This window comes from Plecotus auritus (assembly GCF_963455305.1).
Source record: "Plecotus auritus genome assembly, chromosome: 4".
NCBI classification, from domain to species: Eukaryota; Metazoa; Chordata; class Mammalia; order Chiroptera; family Vespertilionidae; genus Plecotus; species Plecotus auritus.
This window is the reverse complement of record NC_137775.1, coordinates 69055775-69069759: the sequence shown is the minus strand read 5'-3', so window position 1 is coordinate 69069759 and position 13985 is coordinate 69055775. Positions and strand designations below refer to the sequence as shown.

At 34.6% G+C, this 13985-nt stretch overlaps 1 protein-coding gene across 50 annotated transcripts in view; it reads left to right on the top strand.

Annotated features, from left to right (window-relative positions):
- The window catches only part of RIMS1 (regulating synaptic membrane exocytosis 1), a 436905-nt gene that overhangs the window by 286833 nt on the left and 136087 nt on the right, over window positions 1–13985 (top strand). For 48 of the 50 annotated variants that reach the window (XR_013960390.1, XM_080664365.1, XM_080664336.1 and 45 more), the window contains 5 exons: window positions 508–575; window positions 1135–1245; window positions 2848–2947; window positions 6720–6843; window positions 13369–13415. Coding sequence is in view for 47 of the 50 variants with exons in the window: in XM_080664365.1 (XP_080520491.1) it covers window positions 508–575; window positions 1135–1245; window positions 2848–2947; window positions 6720–6843; window positions 13369–13415 (450 nt within the window). In the remaining 3 variants the exon portion in view is untranslated. The remainder of the gene's footprint in view (window positions 1–507; window positions 576–1134; window positions 1246–2847; window positions 2948–6719; window positions 6844–13368; window positions 13416–13985) is intronic. The other 2 variants (XM_080664356.1, XM_080664357.1) reach the window with 1 other exon arrangement.

The following is a 13985-nucleotide window of genomic DNA, read 5'->3' as shown; positions in this document are numbered from 1 at the left end:
CCAAAAGTTATTCTTGATATTGAATTACTCAACACCTTGTCCAAAAGTATCTGTCTTGTTCTTCAGCTGATGAGGGAAGAGGATAGAGGCCAGTGAATAATTTTGAAAGATATGATATAGTTCAGAAGAGTAGAAAGGGAGACACTAAGTTTTTATCTCAATTCAGTGAATAAAATTTCAGCCAGCATCACTAGGTGGCAGGCTGTGCCTTGGTATGGAGGGGAAGTGGAGTGGATTAACCCAGTGCCTTCCATATTTTTTGTGTGTGTTTCTAGCCTGATGATGACAGTAAAAGAAAGCTCTCCTATAGTCTGAAGTGCTTTTGTAACACACATTCATTCCAAGGATTCAGGTCACAGCCTTTGCAATGCAGATTATCTTTCTGGGATACACACAGTCAAGATTATGATATTCATAACTTTTATAGATTGAAGAAGTTACACTTAAAATGATTAAAGCATTCTCTACTCTAAAGCATTATATTTCCTTTTTTTTTTAATTGTGCAGGTGACTTGGATTATTACTGGTTGGATCCTGCCACATGGCATAGTCGGGAAACATCCCCAATTAGTTCGGTAAGCTTTCTGGGAAGTGAGAGTTTGGAATTTAGGGGTAATGTGTGCTGTTTATTGTCCTTTGCTGATATGTGATAGATAATAATCTTATTCTGATCCATTATACATTTTATGAGAGCAAACACTGATTTCATTTAAGACAGAAAAGTTTTGAATAAAAAAGTTATCACTGAATAATTATAAAAAATGTTTAAATAAAAAGGAATTATTAAATGATGACTGGAAATCAGATGTTATTTGGTTAAATATATCAAAATTCACAATACAACTCAAAATACAGAATCAGTTTCTCTAAATAAGCAGATATATTTTTAAATTTCAATTAATTTTATTTCAGAACTATTTTTAAGGATGTACTTAGCTGCTGACTACTTTTAGAACTATTTAGGATAATAGTTGTCCACTGCAAATTAAAATTGTCCAAGGATAGAGCCCAGCAGTATCAAGAATTCCTTCTACAGTGTCTTTAACTGAAGAAATCACATCATGTGACAACCAATAATTATGTGTCTACAGGAAAGAAAACAAATTTTCTTTAACTTTATTCATGTTTTAATAGCATCCTGTAACGTGGCAACCATCTAAAGAGGGGGACCGATTAATTGGACGTGTTATTCTTAACAAGAGAACAACTATGCCCAAAGACTCAGGTGCATTACTGGGTCTGAAAGTAAGTATGCTGGTTTAAAATGTTTCTTAAAGAGTGAATTACAGTATGGACTGGATTCAACGAAGTGTCTGACAATGATTTTTAAATATTTTCCTATCTTCTCCAAATAAAGTCCTTCTAGTGAATGTCTTGTTAATATAGTGATGCTTTATGCTAAATTTAGTATTTTATCCTGGTTAATATTTTAAAAATACTTTGTTAATATGACAATATGTTAGAAAACTGCAATAAATTATAGGAAAACAAAAGAATATTTCTCTGAATATAAAGTTCAAGTGCAATTTTTATATCAAAAAGGTTTTAATGTGTGGTCCTAAGATTAGATAATGCAAACTGCATAATTCTACTATACTTGACAAGCAACATAAAACATCATTAATGATATTGTTTTCTAAGTGCAGTAAAATTTATGATAATATCAAAAGTGTAAAATGTATCCTTTAAAATATTAATTGACTTTAACAGAGAAAATAAAAAACTAATAAATTACAAAAGATTATATTTTATTGTAGGAAAAATATGTGTATACGTTTTGTTTTATTATGTTTGTGCATGTGTGTTAAATCTCACGGTTTTATTTCCTTTAGAAAACAGAGAAACATTCAAAGCTGCTGCTTTAAAATTATTTACCAAGAGATTGTTTTATAGTTGTGTGGTAGTTTGATTTCTTTCAAGCTATTGACTATTAATCCAATTAAAAAATTTTAAGTTAATGTATTTAATAGTATCACCTTTTTATTATTACCCTTAATTTCTACTGTTATGAAGTAATTGTCATCACCTATCCTAATGGGTACATCCCTATGAATTATGGATCAATCTCAAACTTTGAGAATATCCCTCCAACTTCTAATTATACATATGTAGCCCCTGCTTTGGAAGAAATTAAACTTAGAAACTTTCTGATGTATTTATTTTTAGCTAGAGAGGAAAAGCCAGGTGAGAGTGTTAAATATTCAGTAATATAACTCTGGCTTTGAGGGTTAGAATGAATAACACATATTTCAGGTGAGGAGCTCATTCACATGTTCAGTAGCAGAGATAAATTTGGGCTGTTATTCTTTGAACATGGTAAATTGCTTCCCCAAAGTTGCCTGTTGTTGGTCTGAATTCCTAGTCTTTATGTCTTAGACCTACATTCCACTAAAAATATACAAAAGAGATCAAGATCAGAAATGCCAACGGGGCATTATCTGCAGTTAGAAATATAATTCACGTGGTGGGCATGAATTGAGAGGATAAAGAAAAGTGAACCCTAATGTAAACAGTGTCAAACCCTTTCCTGTTTGATGGTAAGTAAAAAAGAACTGGCACTTGTCTTCTAGGGTTATACACTATTTGTGGCACCTTTGTGTTGTTAGGTCAATATAAGTAATCAGTACATAAGCTTCCTTAGGATACATGGCCATCTTAAATATAATGAGATGATGTTTTCTTTTTAAAACCATGCTTCCAGCTCCTTTAATCAGAAATGTATTTCACTTCATTAATGATGTCCCTACACTCAATTCTAAATACATCATAAAAGACTGATGTGATTAATTCCTCAAACTAAAATCTTATGTTTTAGTCTTGGGCACTTATAAATTTATAATTATCCAGGTTGTTGGAGGAAAAATGACTGACTTAGGACGCCTTGGTGCCTTCATCACCAAAGTAAAGAAGGGTAGCCTTGCAGATGTAGTTGGACATTTAAGAGCAGGTAAAGTTTCTTTTCACATTCGAACAATGTGTACTCTTTGCATGAGTTGGTGATTTTCAAATTTGGGTAAGTCATAGATAAGTCAATGAAGTAAATAACTAATTTTAATGCATGAATAGATTTTTTTCCTGATATCGTCGCTAGCAGTTTGGACAAAGCAAGTATAGGAATGTTTTTATTTATGTAAAAATAGATAGATGCAAAATACCAAAAGATTACTAATTTTCATAGATGACTTCATAATGTTCCTATAAACATATAAACAATTTAGCCTTGTGAAAAAATAATATCACTACTTATTTCTTTAGGTTGTATTTAAGCTATAGGAAATACTAGTTTTTCAGATTGGTCCCAAAACACTTATTTACTATCAGTGTTTTTAATAAAATATAATCCCAATCACATTTCTTACATAAATTATATAATAAAATACTTGTTAATTTAAATGTAACATATATTGTACTCATGAGCAACAAATTTTATTTTGAGAGCAGAGTCCAGACAATTAAACTGTTTGTATATGTTTTGCATCTATTTGTAAAAATGAGAAAAGATAAGAAAAATACACAGAATGTATAAGGTAAAAAATTCACTTTTTTTTTTTTATTGAAGGCGATGAAGTTCTAGAATAGAATGGTAAGCCCCTGCCAGGAGGTACAAATAAAGAAGAGATCATTTCTAGGCTATGTTTTTAGTTTTTATACCTTAAGATTGTAATTGTTGAAACCCTGAGAAAAAATATTCTATGACTTTTGAAGACATTTTTTGTCATAATTGATTATGAGGATAACAGTTCAGCATCATTTAGATTTTTCTTCGATAGGAACGTGCTATGCATATGTTATATGGAGAGAAAATTCAAATTGCATTTATTTTATTTACTATGCATACAGCTTTAAATATGTGCAGAGGCAGAGTACACTATTATTTCTTATCGGGGACTAGTTATCATTAAATAACTAACTCAATAAGGAGTGACTATATCAGCAAATTGAGTCTTTGCTTATTTTATGACTCAAAAATAAACCTTAGAAAGTATAAGAATCTCTTGTCAACTAGTCCAATGTAAGATAACTTTGCACAAATCTGAATTTTCAGATCAGATAATAAACATAATGGCTTTTGATTTTGTCTTTGTGTTTTAATGGATTACTTAAGAAAGTCAGCAAAAGGTGGTGTTGTTTTTTTGAATTTCATTTATTTAACACCCTTATGTGCCTAGAGCCATAAAATGATAAAAGCTCAACTTTAGTATTTATAAAACATACTAGTATACTTTCATTTTAAGCAATTGATATATTTTAATAAGTATTTTAATAAATTAAATCATATATTCTGATTGACATAATTTAAGAACTATTTTTCTTCTATTTGCATATAAATATGATTAGTCTATAAAAATACAGTGCTATGTTTTTTATTACCATGACTTTTGTTCAACATTTTCAATCTTGTTCTAGACTTGCCATACATAGCTTTCTCTACTGCAGATGTCCCTTCTAAGTTCATGCACTGTCCCGCTACTGATAGAATCATCAAAAACCCCAAATAGACACTGACACCCTCCTTATAAAGACTCTTCAGTGTTTCCAGTCATGATATGCTCAAATCAAAGCTCTGTGGCTTTGTCCTCTTATAACAATTCCATCCACTTCCATTACCTTTTCACTCTACACTCCAGGCATGGCAATCTACCTGTAGGTCCCTGGCAAGCTGTTTCTGCCTGTGAGACCTGGTCATCTAGTCTACCTGGTTTCTTTTCTGCTCTTGTGCTCTGCCTGTTGAAGTCCTTTCCATCCTTTAAAACTCATCTAAAGTTCCCTTAATTCTAAAGTGTTTCCTGATATCTCACTTGGGATAGTAACTTATTACTACCTCCTTAGCACTACCTGGCTCTATTTCTGTTCCTCAGATGAACTGCTATCATTTCATGAAAGGTATTCATTTCTATAATTCCCCCCCACCACCAAATTTAAGGACAGATAAAGTCTCTTGTTTTATCTTTGTACCATCATAATCTATGCCCCTGCCTGAACAGATTATTCATATATAAATAAATATTACTAAAGAGACTACCTTCTGGTTGAGGATGTATTGATTTGTAAATAAATAAATGTGTGTACTAAGTTAATTTGACATTAAAAGTTATGCTCCAGGTTGCTGTCTATAAAGAGGAGAATTTTATAATCCAGTCTTTTGAAAAGTGTTGATTGCAGTGCATTACTGGGTAGTAAAATTCATTTAATGGTTTGCATCCATTGTTTTTAAAAAGTGAAATAGAACATAGTAGAATAGAAAATATCAGGGTAAGTATGGTTCCAGAAAATATTTTTTCATACACATACACACACATAAACATATATACATTCACATGAGGTAAACTTAATTTCTTGGCCAAAAATTTAGAGGACTCCTGATATATATTTAAATTTGTAATTATTTTATTTCTTTTTTATATGATGTATATTTATTTCCTACTTGATAAACATGGCTAGGGAACTTCTTAGGTCAAACTATTAGAAGTATTAACTATTGGTAATAACCATACTCCTTTACCAAACCAAAGCAGCATCATGTGCTTTTCAAATATTTAGTTTTTACTTTTTGGATAAAAAAAATTACTTACAATAGTTATATCAAAACAAAGTTTTCTACTTAAAGACATGCTAGTTAAAAACTAAAAGATTTCATGTTTATGTTTATGATGATATTGATTCATTAGTTAAAAAAATATTTGCTTAGCTACTAAAATGTTATAGACACTGAAAACAACAAAATAAAGGAACAAAAAATTAATATGCCTCAAAGTACCATTGAGGCTGAATATTTTAGCTGAGCCTGCCATAATGTATTAAAAGGTACTGGACAGAGAACCATTTGGGACCTAAAACTTCACTAAATATTTATGAAAATAATTAGTATTTCCCAAATGATGGTGAAAATTCTGGTTAAAAATAACAAGTTGTTAGCCCATGTATTGTAACATGGAATCATGTACTTTCTTTGATTAATCTTAGAATATTTAACAAGCTAATTAATACTCAAATTTTTATTATCTTAAAAATATTTTCTAAGTTCAATGCTCACAATATATATTATGTATAGAATGTGTGTGTTATGAACATCTGGAAGTGGGTTAACTGTCATGCAAGTTTTTACATCTGCTTGCTTTGTAACTTTGCCATAGCTACCTGCGTTGCCCTGTGGGTATGAATTCAAGTCCTTTCATGCATTTTTATTCTGTTGTGCATCTGGTGAAGACGAAGACACATGACTTATAATTGGAAAAATCATGCTAACAAATGTTAATTGCAATTTCTACCAAAAATAAAGCAGGATTTATGCAGAGTTTAATAACAATCTGTTACACTTAGAGAAGCCTACATTTATTATATGGAGGGCATGCTGCTAATTATTATTTTTTAATGTTTCCAAATAAGCTATGCTAATTCCATTCCATAGCATGAGATTATTTTTATGTTATTTCTGGTATATTTCAAAAGATGAAGGTAGTTTGTATTATACTGTTTCTAGTGACCAGTAGGATTCATTGGGGGAAAGAAAAAGAAAAAAAGAAAGAAAAGAAAAGAAAAAAAGTGTTTAGAAGAACAATTTAGCTGACATTATATGGAAATCAATTTCTTGAGAGCAGAAACTAGACAGTTAAACTATTTGTATATGTTTTTCATTTATTTGTTAAAAAAAAGAGAAAAGATAAGAAAAATACACAGAATATGTAAGGTAAAAAAATACCCTTTTTTTTAAATTCAAGGGGATGAAGTTCTAGAATGGAATGGTAAACCCCTGCCGGGAGCTACAAATGAAGAAGTTTACAACATTATTTTAGAATCAAAATCAGAACCTCAAGTTGAAATTATTGTTTCAAGGCCTATTGGGTAAGGCTAAAAAAACTTACTTCTTAAGTTTAGTAAATTACATGTATAGTAGGGTTTTAAAAAGAAGTTTATACATTCATACAATACATGTTAACATGGATACTTTTTCTTCAATGATGGGCATACAGTTTAGATTTTTAAATTCCTTAATTTTTTAAATCTGAATACTGAATTTTCCTCACTACATTTTAGAAGCTTCACAATTTAACAATTGTAATATCAAAAAGTATTGATATGCATTTTTAGACATAAAATATAAAGTAAAATATTTTTAATGGTAGAATTGTTTATTTTTAGTAATTCTCATTTAATGAATAATATTTCCTTAAAGAGAGTCACTAACAAACTTATCTTCTTGTGATATTTAAAATAGTAATGATTTCATATGTCTACATGAACTTTTTATTCTACTAAGAATAGAATATTTTTATATTTTTAAAAAATTAAGCAAGTGCAAAATATTTTAACATTTTAATTGGTCATAATAATTAATACGATATTTTTAAAACTTCAATTTTTAGCATAATTTAATTATCTGCTGGCAGTAAGATAATTTCTATATCTTTGTGTAGAATTCCTCATAGAGTTAGCTTTTCCTGGCAACCCATAAAGTCTAGACCATTCATTTTGCCAGTTGACATTATTTTGGAAGGCATGTTTAATTGTCTTATTATAATTGGTTTAATATTTGAATATATTTTTGGAAACAATTTTTTCCTATTCTCTAAAATATTATAAAGCCATTAATTAAAGATATTTTATGTTGAATAAGTGCTAACCTTAAATTTTTGTTGTCCTCATGAATATGTCACGGTAAAACATACAAGGAAATATGATTATTCTAATTCTCAAAATACTGAAAATGTATGATAATATATTCCAAAGAATAATTTTAATATATATAAAACTCTAAAATAAAGACAAGCTTATGACCCATTTTAAGTGATAACTATTAAGAGTGAACACTTACAAAAGTATTTTACATTTCAATGCAGATTATTTTTAAAAATAGCTCACTATAATTTATGCTAGTTTTACATAACACCTGTTCTAGTGCTTAGGTAAATATGAGGCTGGAAAAGAGGTAAGTAATTGGAAAATGAATCAAAAATATAAGAAAAAATTTAAAATCAAGCATGTGCACATTGCCAAATACTTTCAGATAGATGGTGGTTTGAAATTAGCTAAAATATTATTGATTCTTAGTGACTTTAAAAAACAAAGACAATTAAAGTAGACTGGAATAACATTTTCATTATTTTATACTTTTGCATGAAAATAATTTAAATGGTAATAATCCATATAGCCTAAGCCTAAACTGTCACATATATAAAGACTATGGAATATAAAAATTATATTTATATAAAAATTAAATCTAGTATTAATTTTCCAGTTGATGGAAATATTATTAGACTCCTGAAAACATAATTCTAGCTATATTTAATAACTATGTTTAATGTAGTTTTATAAGTAATTTAAAACAGAAAGCAAATATTTATTCATAGTTTTGTGGCATAATCATTTCAATCATTATTTCAAGTATAATTTACATGCACATTGGTCAACATGGTCTAGCCACAATGGAAACCAGTATGGAGGTTCTTCAAAAAAATTAAAAATAAAGTTATCATATGACCCAGCAATTCCACTTCTGAGTATTTATCCAAACAAATCCAAAACACTAATTTGAAAAGATATATGCACCACTATGTTAACTGCAAAATTATTTACAATAGCCAAGATAAGGAAGCAACCCAGGTGTCCTTCAATAGATGAATAAAGAAGATGTAGTACAGATATACAATGGAATTTTATTCAGCCGTAAAAAAGAATGAAATCTTACCATTTGTGTCAACATGGATGGATCTATAGGGTATTATGCAAAGTGAAATAAGTCAGACAGAGAAAGGCAAATACCATATGATTTCACTTATATGTAAAATCTAATGAACAAACAAAATAGAAATAAACTAGTAAAGAAAACCAAGTGATGGTCATTATGTGGGAGGGAGATTGGGGGGGATGGGTGAAAAAGGTGAAAGGGATTAAGAAAAATGAATTGCATATATATATATATATGTGTGTGTGTGTGTGTGTGTGTGTGTGTGTGTGTGTGTGTGTGTGTATATATATACACATACACACACACATACACATACTAATAAAAGGGTAATATGATAATTAGACCAGGTTGACCAGACATCTTCTGGTCGTCTGGTCCTCCTTCAGGACCAAGCCATGGTGGCAGGGGCTGAGGCAGAGGCGGTTAGTGGCGATCAGGCCTTCAGGGGAGCAGTTAGGGGTGATCAGGCCTGCAGGGGAGCAGTTAGGGGCGATCAGGCCAGCAGGCAGAGGCGGTTAGGGGCAATCACACAGGCAGGCAGAGGCAGTTAGGGGTGATCAGGCAGGCAGGCAGAGGGGTTAGGGGTGATCAGGCATGTAGGCAGAGTAGTTAGGGGCGATCAGGCAAGCAGGCAGGTGAGCAGTTAGGAGGCAGTGGTCCCGGATTGTGAGAGGGATGTCCGACTGCTGGATTAGGCCCGATCCCAACTGGCAGTCAGACATTCCCTGAGGGGTCCCGGATTGGAGAGGGTGCAGGCCGGGTTGAGGAAATACGCCCCCGCCCCCCCCCCCCCCCCGTGCGTGAATTTCGTTCACTGGGCCTCTAGTGTATAAGTGTGTGTGTGTATATATATATATATATATATATATATATATATATATATATAGTGTGTGTGTGTGTGTATACACACACACACACTATCCTATGTACTAAAGAGGTAATATGCAAATTGACCATCACTCCCAACACACAAGATGGCCGCCCCCATGTGGTCAAAGATGGCCACCACAAGATGGCCAGCGGGAGAGGGAAGTTGTGGGCGATCCGGCCAGCAGGGGAGGGCAGTTGGGAGGACCAGGCCAGCAAGGGAGGGCAGTTGGGGGCGATCAAGCCTGCAGGGGAGGGCAGTTAGGGGTGACCAGGCCTGAGGGGAGGACAGTTGGAGGGGGCCCAGACCTGCAGGAGAGGGCAGTTGGGGGTGACGAGGCCTGCAGGGGAGGACAGTTAGGGGCGACCAGGCCTACAGGGGAGGGCAGTTGGGGATGACCAGGCTGGCAGGAGAGGGCAGTTAGGGGTGACCAGGCTGGCAAGGGAGGGCAATTAGGGGTGACCGGACCAGCAGGGGAGGACAGTTAGGGGCAATCGGGCTGATAGGGGAGCAGATAGACGTTGATCAGTCTGGCAGGAGAGTGGTTAAGGGGTTATCAGGCTGGCAGGCAGGTGAACAGTTGGGAGCCAGCAGTCCTGGATTGTGAGAGGGATGTCCAACTGCCCATTTAGGCCCAGTGGGTTTGGGGCTATACACACACACACACACACACACACACACACACACACTCTCACATCACAGGGATGTAATGTAGGGAATGTAGTCAATAATATATCAGAGTGATTACTTCCTAAGGTATATAAATGTCTAATCTCTCTATGTTGTATACCTGAAACCAATATAATATTGTATGTCAAGTATAATTGAAAATGAATTTTAAAAAGAGGGATATAAAATAGTAATTTAAAAAGAAAACAAAAACCCATGGTCTGAGAGACATCAGTCATCTTCCCATATTGACCATTTTGCCAATCTACCAAGTATAATATTCTTAACCTTTATGCTTGTTATTAACACTATTCTGCTACATCACTTGTGTATAGAACTTGTGTAAATGTCAATTGAAAATTTATGCCTAAAAATATTACTGAAGGAGTCAACATTAAATAAATTTTGATTCAAAATCCCTTAAAAAATTTTACAACTTTTTCACAATACTTCTTTCACAAAAACATAAAATCCAAAGCTTACACCTGGTTTCAGAGTTCCGTGTTCTAATTTCACAATCAAGTTTGAGGCTGAGTTTCAAAGAAGTTATCCTATCTAATAAAAGAGTAATATGCAAATTAACCATCACTCTGCTACACCCACAAGCCATGCCCACCAGCCAGTCAGGAGCAAGTATGCAAATTAACCCAACCAAGATGGCTGCAGCCACAGAGCGAGCAGGAGGCTTGGGTTTCCCGGCAGTGGAGGAAGCCAAACTTTTAGTACACCCTGGCCAGCCCAGGCCTCCACTCAAGGCTACAAAGTTTCAATTATAGAAGATAAATAAATCCCAACAAAAATGGCAGCAGCCACAGACCTGGAGAGAGCAGGAGGCTTGAGTTGCCCCCGGCGATGGAGGAAGCCAAGCTCCCATAGCCCTGGCCTGCCTTGGCCTCCGCTACAAAGTTTCAGTTATAGAAGATAAATAAATCCCAGATACCAGGGCCTTCGCTTGGGTCGCCGGGGGGCATGGCCAGCCTGAAAACCACCACAGGCCCCTAGCCCAGGCCACCCCACGCCCCAAGAGAATCCCCATCCTGATCGGGGACACCCTTCAGGGCAAACCAGGTGGCACCCACCTGTGCACCAGGCCTCTATCCTATCTAATAAAAGAGTAATATACAAATTAACCATCACTCCAACACACAAGATGGCTGCCCCCATGTGGTCAAAGATGGCTGCTCCCATGTGGACACAAGATGGCTGCCACAAGATGGCCAGCAGGGGAGGGCTGTTGGGAGGGATCAGGCCTGCAAGGGAGGGCAGTTGTTGGCGATCATGCCTGCAGGGGAGGGCAATTAGGGGTGACCAGTTCATCAGAGGAGGGAAGTTATGGGTGACCAGGCCTGCAGGGGAGGGCAGTTAGGGGTGACCAGGCCTGCAGGGGAGGGCAGTTAGGGGTGATCAGGCCTGCAGGGGAGGGCAGTTAGGTGTGACCAGGCCTGCAGGGGAGGGCAGTTAGGGGCAAACAGGCTGGCAGGGGAGCAGTTAGGCATCAATCAGGCTGGCAGGGCAGTGGTTAGTGGGTGATCAGGCTGGCAGGCAGAAGCGATTAGGGGCAATCAGGAAAGCAGGCTGGTGAGCAGTTGGGAGTCAGCAGTCCTGGATTGTGAGAGGGATGTCCGACTGCCCGTTTAGGCCCGATCCTGGTAGGTGGGATTAGGCCTAAACGGGCAGTCGGAAATCCCTTGAGTGGTCCCAGATTGGAGAGCGTGCAGGCTGAGCCGAGGGACACACACCCCCCGTGCACGAATTTTGTGCACCGGGCCTCTAGTAATATATAAAAAAATTGCTGGATTTTAAAAAATGTACTGTTATTTCTCCAATTAAATTTAGAAGAAAGTTGTGGAGGATAAGTAGTTGGTTTCTTGCATCTTAGGTATTGCAAATTAGTCTCCTAATTATCATATGAAATATTTATTTTATAAAAATTCTTTATTATACATATATATATATATATACATATATATATATATATATAAAATAACATGTATTTATAAAATGCATACATGTTATAATTCCAGTTGCAAAGTGTATAAATTATAGGTGGTTATGAGAATTAGTTTGCACAAAAAATGTGAAAATGAGAGGCAGGAAAATAATCAAAAGGAGAAAACTGTTTTTGTTTCCATTCCTCCCCACTACCTTGAAAGTGCAAAGAAAATCAAATTGAAATTAAACAATAAGGTAAGTGGTTAGAAATTCTTAAATATTATTTTAATGATTCTCTTAATACTAGCTTACTCCAGTCTGCTTTAATATGTCATGTTAATACTTGCATATTGTTAATCTGGTCCTTACATTTTACTAAAATACCTTTGGAATACCAGAGGTAAAGGAGTTCCATACAGCACAATTTCCAAACCAAGCTGGTCCAGGGTTCCTAAGGTCACAGTGGATAATGGATTAAGCTGAGGTTATATTAAATATTTATTCAGAGTTATTTGTGAGTGTGACAGGAATGGGTGTTCTCACAAGTCACTTTCTAATCATATCTAAATAACCATCTATTTAGCTAACTTCAGTATAAAGATATGAATCTCAATATAGGGTTATATATGTGCATATTAATTATATATTCACATATATAAAGTATTTTGGCTTTTTTGTTGCAAGCTTGTATCATTTTTAATTTTCAATGCAATTCATCCTTTTCATTTTATTAACTTTGCCCATGATATTCACCATATTATTTTAGTATCAAAAGATGTTTGCATCCCTGTCATTCAGTAAACTCTTTCAGATGTGTTTGTAAAGCATATTACTGATTTGTAAAATATGTGCCATTTTAATTTTCTAGATTGAAGTAAACTATTACCTTTGACATTTTTTTATTTCCAAAACCTGCTGTTTTGGTAGTAAAAATATTGTGGTAATTTTAGCCACAATATTAGTCTTATTGTTGTCATGTTAAAAGTATTTTGCTATTAAATATATAAAAACTTATTTTTACTGCAGTTTTTATTTTTGTGTGGTGTTTGACATTCATGCACATTAGTAATTGCCTTAATAGTGACTCCTGTCCATTTCCACACCTATAAAGACCCAAAAGGATTCTTCACACCACTGAAGTAAAATGTGACTGTGATTGCCTCAGGCAAGTACTACAGCTAATGGGATTTTCACCCTACACTGTTTCTTTTAGTGACATTCCCAGGATTCCTGAGAGCTCCCACCCTCCCCTGGAATCCAGTGAGTATAAGGAAGATGTCCTTGTTATTATGATATGTGTTGAATGAAATTGAAGAATAAAGATTTATTGTTTTCTTTAGTTACTTGATGTAAAGAGTTGGTATTGTTATACTAAAGTTATCTCCAATGATATCAGAGGTTGGCATCCATGACAATCATTGGAAACCCAAAGGTATTCTATTTTAAGAATTTTTCTTTTTCTAATCTGTGTGTGTGTGTGTGTGTGTGTGTGTGTGTGTGTCTACAAAAATCTTTATTGGCAATACCCTTCTGAATCATAAAAGTCAGGATCCCTCATAGAGCTCAGTTATTATACCTGTGATAGTTCTATTTACTTTACATAAAAATTTATTGTGATACTGGATTATTCCATTTGATTGGTAATTGGGTCAATCTCATGAGCAGCATAATGAAGGAAACAGGCACATTAACAAATAATTTTACTACACCACAACAGTGTTGGGTGTGATCATGGAAGTGAGTGGCTGGAGTAGAGGTAAAGTTCCATGGATATGAAAGTTCCATGGATATGAGTGGGTCAATGGATAGTGAGTCTAGAGGGTTGAATTA